The sequence below is a fragment of the Cnephaeus nilssonii genome (genome assembly GCF_951640355.1).
Source record: "Cnephaeus nilssonii genome assembly, chromosome: 4".
Taxonomy (NCBI): Eukaryota; Metazoa; Chordata; class Mammalia; order Chiroptera; family Vespertilionidae; genus Cnephaeus; species Cnephaeus nilssonii.
In genome coordinates this window covers 68,542,748-68,549,782 of record NC_137075.1, presented here as the reverse complement: position 1 = coordinate 68,549,782, position 7,035 = coordinate 68,542,748, and the positions used below count along the sequence as shown (strand labels likewise).

General features: G+C 55.6%; 1 protein-coding gene across 1 annotated transcript; it reads right to left on the bottom strand.

The window, feature by feature from the left end:
- Positions 1-4,383: 4,383 nt before the first annotated feature.
- On the bottom strand, positions 4,384-6,112 carry LOC307098283 (scavenger receptor class B member 1-like; the record flags this gene model as incomplete). Its single annotated transcript, XM_079768990.1, is given in 4 exon segments — positions 4,384-4,564; positions 4,567-4,643; positions 4,645-5,507; positions 5,510-6,112. Coding segments are annotated over 4 exon segments (1,584 nt in total). The 3' UTR covers positions 4,384-4,523.
- Positions 6,113-7,035: the final 923 nt, after the last annotated feature.

The following is a 7,035-nucleotide window of genomic DNA, read 5'->3' as shown; positions in this document are numbered from 1 at the left end:
TCTGGCCTTCCGGGCCATTGAAGATGCTCATCTCAGGCCTTGCTGCTGTGGCTGGACTTCCTGGCCAGGCAGGCCTGAGGGAGGGGGGAGGGAGGAAGCTCTGTGGGTGAGCTCAGAAAGGCAGATGAATAACGTACACCTAGGGGTGATGCAGGGAGGTGGCTTCGGACAGAGGAAGCCTCAGTATGGACCACGCCCTTTGCAGAAGTGGCTTTCTTGTCCCCTCATCCCTCAAAAACACACTCCAGCTAAAAAATAATAACTGCTCATAACTCTGAAGGCAGGCCCACGCCTGTGTGTACATCCATACCTGTGTGTATGTTCTGCCAGATTTCTTTGTTCCTGAGGAGAAACGTAAGCTACAAACATACATTCCTTTCAGTGTTGAATTACTACTGCTTAAAAAGTCTATTAACAGATACATTTAAGGGAGAACAGTGCAAGTTCCTGCAATTGCTGATGGCCAGTTTTCCAGAACAGAATTTGTGCTATTGGGGCACTTAATAAGTGTGATGACAACCACCAATTTGTTTTATTTCTTTATTTTTAAATATTGAAACTCTCTGAGTTATACACTGATCACTTACTTGAAATAATACCAAATAGTAGCATTATGATGACAGACAGAATTCAACCACTTCCTGGCAACTAACAAGTGTTTCCTTTTATTTTACCTTTCTCAAGTTTAGAAGTCACTTTGAAGCCCTGGCCCAGTAGCTCAGTTGGTCAGAGCATCATCTCAATATGACAAGATTGTGGGTTCCATCCCCAGTCAGGGCACATATAAGAATCAACCAGTGAATACATAAATGAGTGAAACACCAAATCTCTCTCTCTCTCTCTCTCTCTCTCTCTCTCTCTCTCTCTCTCTCTCTCTCCTTAAATAAATAAATAAATAAATAAATAAATAAATAAATTTTAAGTCACCCAACAAGGAGACCATGGGCAGGATCCCCTGAGATATATTCTGAACAATGGGGTTAAACCCCTATCCCTTATGCTTTCTGTTGCCAACAAGCCATGGCACCAGGCCTGGAGGACTATGTGTTGGTCATAATGAGCCATCTGGCTGCCTGGCAGAGGAGCCCATGAGAGCAGGTGTCCGGGATGCTACTGACATTACTACTGACCTCGGCCAAGGAGTGGGTTTGGTTTTACTCAGAATGGCTCAGCCCGGTGGTAGAATGCACCCTGTTGGTCCAGGATGATGTCAGGGATGAGGCTCAATATTCTCAATCTCCAAACTGAATATTTTCTTGAGCAGTGGGGCCAGCATTGCACCTGGGTTGTGCTGGGACCTCATTCTGCCCATCTCTCCCCACACACAATGCCCTGGCCAATCACAATGGCAGGGCTAAGGTTTGGCTCCTGGAGGTTCTCTTTGTGTGTGTGTGTGTTTTAGTAAATGTGTATTTTGAGTAAAAAGGGAGTTTAATATACCATGTAGTTTTAGGAGAAGTACTTTAGCCATTCCTTGCTTCCAAACAAAATGCCACCCCCAAGATTTTCCTATGTAGAAATTCTGGGGCCACTACTCACCCACTGTCACAAATAAGTAGTTTGTGATAGAGTACCAAAGTACATAAATGACTTACCTTTACAAACTAAATGGTAGCTCAAGGTTGTCCACGTCATAAGGTTACTTGGGTTGGAACGGTTTCCCATCGTGGGAAAGATGCGTTACTGTCTGTATACAGCAGGACTTGAGGGCAGTCCGGGGAACGAGCTATCCGTTATTAGGGGTTGTTGGGAGCACGGGGCAGTCAGAGGGAGACGGAGGGGGAGGACTGCCCATCCGTGGCGCTGCAGTGGGCACATTGCACAGCAGCCACGAAGGGGGTTTCTAGTGCCCAGAGAATTCCTTTCCCCTCCAACAAAGGAAACCGCCAAGTAGGAGGTAAATTTCGCTTTCAGGACTTAGGAACCTCCTTTGGGGTTTCTGCTTATTTGGGGGGAGATGTTAGAGCACACCCAGCCCAACCCGGAGGCCAGGCTCTCAGTCTCCGACTGTAGCCAACGGTATGATTTGCTTGGTCTGAGGAATTTTCTAAATAAAATGTGTCATTATTTTAGAATTGGGAGAATTCAGGTCAATCTGAGATTTCTGACTTCTTTCAAAGAACCAAAATATTGGCAACACTAGACTCTCATTGGTGCTTGAAAACAACAGGCAAGAGCAGGTGGTGGCCACACCAGTCAGCCCAGTCAGCCCAGGCACATGTCTCTTACACACACACACACACACACACACACACACACACAGGCCTTCGGCCCTTGGGCCACAGTCAGCCCTGCCAGCCACTGTGCACTGCTGCCTCGGCCCCACACAAACACAAAAGCCCCTCCCCGTTTCCGGAAGCCAAAGAACGTCGGGATTAACCCATAACTGAAACTTTTGAGAGAAGAGCGAAGGGCAGCGTTAGCCTTAGCATTCCACAGCTCCTCGTTAACACGGGGACTTATTGGAACTCTGGGACAACCGGTGACACATGACCCAATTCAAAGGCTCACAGGAGGGACGCTGCCTCGGCGAGGCAAGGCCGCTGGCCAGCATTCTTGACCTGCTCTTCAGGCTCAGGCCGCTCTGTGCTCCAGACACAGCGCTGTGGCGACAGGCCCGGCCTCAGGAGCCGGGCAGTGGGGGGTCCCAGTCGAGGCCAAGCTCCACTGGCCTCCGGGGAGCCCAATTCACAGGCTCCAAAGCTGCACCAGCGAATGAGCAGGCGTGTCCCTGGGCCCGGCACCCGTGGCAGGCCCGGAGCGGACGCTGGGCCACGGTGGCTGCTCCTGGAGTCGCACACCGACTCTGTCCTGGGGTCCACTGTGAGGGCTGCCATAGCGTTCGGGCGGAACCGCGGGGAATTGTGTGGCATGTGCTAAAAGGGGCTTCGGAGTCAGAAAACAGGGGGGCCCTGTGACGCAGCTTACAGCATCTGCTCCAGGATTGCCAACTGCGACTGTGCTTCAGAATCACCTAGAACACGTTCCAAATACAGGTTCCCAGGCTCCAGCTCTCACACCTCCCCTGCTGCCCCCCAGCGCGCGCACACACACACACACACACACACACACACAGTGATCCTCCCGAGCAGTCTGGCCTGGGAACCACTGATGCCGTCCAAAGCCTTCCCCTCTGCTTCTGAAGTAGAATCCCAGGTTACAGAACTCGCCCGGGGCCCTCCGCTGGTCTGACAGGACTGGGTGCCTTGACTAGAATCCAGGGCTTTTTCTACAGCAACCGCCTCCCAGATGTGCCCACAGAGGGGCTGCCAGATCACCCCAGAGATTCTGATGGGAAAGATGGCTAGCGGCACAGTCTTTGTGCATGGAAAGTGGCCCCGATAATTTCCCCACGCTTGGCTTCCGCTGTGGTTTATGACCCAGATGTCTCAGTCTCCAGTCATCTGGGCAGGAGACTCTGCCTCCAGCTCTATCATGCCCACCGTTTCACTTGTCCTTTGAGCGGTGGGGGAAAGAGCTGCGCATGCATGCTTAGACTTCTGTGTGCCTCCGTTTACCGCTATATAAAATGCAAAGAGTGACCGGCACCCTTATGTCTGCTTCTTCAGCACTCTGCAGACCGATTGAATGGACACACAAAAGCATCCTGGGATCCCCCCTAGGCAGAGAAAGAAGCTTTCTGTACCCACACAAAGCTATTCTGAAAGTCCAGACTGCTCTTGCCACATTTTTTTTTTTTCACTTTTTAAAAGGTTTATTACTTCAACCGTGGATTCTTTTAAAAAGGTGATAAAACTAATTTTTCTTCCAGTAGAAAAGAGACAGAAGAGCTCCCCGGGGCGGGAAGCCGAATGGACAGGCCTCCCGCCAGGCCGGACCCCAGGCTGCAGGGCCCTGACCTCCTGCCTCTGGCCCGGCACCAAAACATGGGGCCCTCAAGGGGGGCAGCTGGGGCAGGGCCTCCGCCACCCCAGGGATCGGCTCAGGAATGCAGCTCCATTTCACTGGAGGGAAGGGGCTCCCCACACCCAACCCCAGGAGACCAGAGTCCTGTGGGGGTGGGGATGGGTGGGAGGGTTGGCTCTGAGGCCCGTGTGAGGGGCTGTGCCCACGGCCCCCATCCACCCAGCTTTGGCACGAGAAGTCTGCGCCCGGGCTGGGATTCGGGGCGTATGAGCTCTGTTTGCTGGGTGGGCCGCCACGCGGGGCCGTGGTGTCTGCAGGCCTATGGACGGGGCGCTGGGGCCCAGTGGCCCAGTGGCTGACGGACTCACCCACACGCCCATGACTGCCTTGGAGAGAAGGTTCCAGAACAGAAGGTTCTGCTGGTGAGCCGCTCCTAGAGTCCCCTCGGTAGCATCCCCATCCCTGAGCGTGTGTGACACACCTGTGCACACGGACAGGTGTGGGGGGTGTGCAGTGTTTGGTCACATGTGTGCAGCTCAGACGTTGGGGCTGGCAGGCTGTCCGCTGAGAGGGTCCTGAAGAAGCGGGGCGCAGGGGCTGGGGAGCCAGGCTGGCTGAGCGGCAGGGCTGGGCTGGCTCTCGGTATCTTGGGGACCCTACAGCCTGGCCTCCTGCAGCACCGTGCCCTTGGGGGCCTGGTCATCAGGGACTCGGAGTAGGCCTGCATGGCCTCCTTGTCCGGCGAGCCCTTCTTATCGCAGCTCCTCTCTTGGCTCCAGGAGGCCGCCCCGGGCGAGGAGCATGAACAGGGCGTCAAGTACCTTGGGCAGCAGCTCTGTCTGCATGTGGAACGCCTGGAGGGGCTCACCCTCCACGGCTCCTCTCTCCTCAAACCACACCAGCGGCAGGACCACGGGCGCGATTTTCCTGGTTTGCCCGATGCCTTCGACGGCCTTCATGTACAGGCTGATCTGCAGCTTCACCGACCATTTCCTGGGGATCCCCGTGACCGGGTGGATGTCCAGGAACAGGGAGTGCTCCTTCTCGCTGGGGTGCAGGCCCAGCACGGCCTCGGCCAGGGAGGGGTCGGCCTTGTAGAAGTGAGGGTGCGAGAGACACAGGGGCGCGCTGAACCTGCAGGTGCTGATGTTCTGGACGCCCGATGGCAGGCACGGACAGACGCCCTCGTTGGGCGGGTAGACGGACCCGTTGGCAAATGAGGTGTCGGGGGCCTTGAACCGGAAGGTGGGGATGCCCTCGTACGCCCCGGCCTCCTGGTAGATGCGCTTCACGGGCCGGCAGGCCTCGGGGCTGTAGGACTCCAGCGGGGCCTCGGGCGTCACGAACGGCGCCCACATCTGCCCGGACGTCCCGTTGATCGTGTTACACTGGCCCGAGTGCCCGTGGTCGACCTTGCTGACCCCGTTCCACTGGTCCACGAGGTGGACGCGGCTGAAGTCTTTGACCCCCGTGAACACGGTGAAGAGCCCGGAGCTGGAGTTGTTGAGCTCCGCCAACAGCCCGAACTTGCCCTTGAACGCGCCCGGCAGGTGCTTGTTGACCAGGCTGGTGAAGGGGTCGTCGTAGCCCCACATGGCCTCGCCCACCGTGCGGTTCACGGAGGCCTGCTGGCGGAGGGCGCCGAGGTCATCCGCAGCGTCCGGGCCATCGGCTCCTTCTCCACCCTCGTGGCCGCGCTCAGCACCGGGATGTGGGGCATGCAGACGTGGTCGCTCTCCGAGCCGCTGGACTGGTCGGGCTGGAACTCGAAGCTGCGGTGCTCGCGGAAGGACCCCGTGTCGTCGCCGTGGAAGGTGATGCTGCTCTGGTGCCGGGACTCCCTGTACACGGAGGGCCCGCGCTCCCGCACCTGCGGCTTGAGGCCCCGGGGGACCGCGCTGGGGTTGAGGACGTCGAAGAAGTAGACGGAGAGGTAGAAGGGGACGGGGAGGTCCTTCCACACGTTGAAGGTCAGGCTACTGGGGTGGATGCGCACCTTCTGGAGGACCTGCTGCTTGATGCGGAACGGCACCTCCACCGCCACGGTGGTCACGGCGCCCAGCAGCCCGAGGACGGCCAGCGCCGCGCCCTCCCAGCCCGCCCTGGCGCGCCCGCCCAGGTCCGCGCGCCCGGGGAACACAGGGCGCTCCTGGAACTGCGCACCCAAAGGCAATGGGGGTTCTTGCCACATTTTTAACAATTCAGATGTCAAAACACCACTGTGGCTTTTCTGGCTACCCTGCATGCCCGCCAGGAAGGGCTGTCTGCCTTCTCTTGGTTTCGGGAGGGCTGATGAAATATTATTTCCAGTGGGTGAGCATGGGAGGAGCCCCGATTTTGAAGTACTGAACAAGATAAAAAAATTTAAATACTACTATTAATAATAAATAGCTAGCATTGAGTTGTTACCAAGTGCCGGGCATTCTGCCAAACATTTCATAGGCATTACCCTATCTAATCCTCCTCTGAATGAAGTGTTGTGAGTATTCCCATTTTACAGATGAGGAAAATGAAGGACTTGCCCAAGATCACATAGCTGTGAAATGAAAAGAGGTATGATTCAAACCCACATGCTTCAGTGTCTAGGAGCAAAGATCTGTAAAGGGGGTTGATGACAGGCCACGGTGGTCATGAGCTTGACCTTTCCCGTAGCACCGCCTGCTACGGCCCAGTGGGGTGTCACACCTGATGCAGCTGAGGCCAAGGACAGCTCGGGCACTGCCGCTGGGACGCCTGCTGGGAGGAGAGCAGCTCTGTCAGTTCAGGGACTGCCTGACCCAGCCTCACCAAATTAGAGCAAGTGATGGGTGCGGCATAATTTGACATGTGCATTGTTAATTGAACCCCATGGGAGACGATTTTAAATAGAGACAAGTACCATGCTGTGTGAACTATTTGGGTTAGGAAGCCCTTATTCTCTGACTCTTGCAGGGAGAGAGAACTGTGTCACGATACCCTGAAAACTCCAAGAAGCTGTTGCCCGATCAGGGGAGCAGCAGGCGAGCTGGGTTGGGGAAGATTCTCTCTGGGAGTTTCAGGAGTTTCAATCCCACTACCTATCATTTTACCCATAAAGCCCAAACTAAGAACCACTAACTACCCATCCATGCCCAGGGACTTCCTAACCAGGGGGACTCAGAGCACCAATAAAAAAGCCAGCTCTGGCCC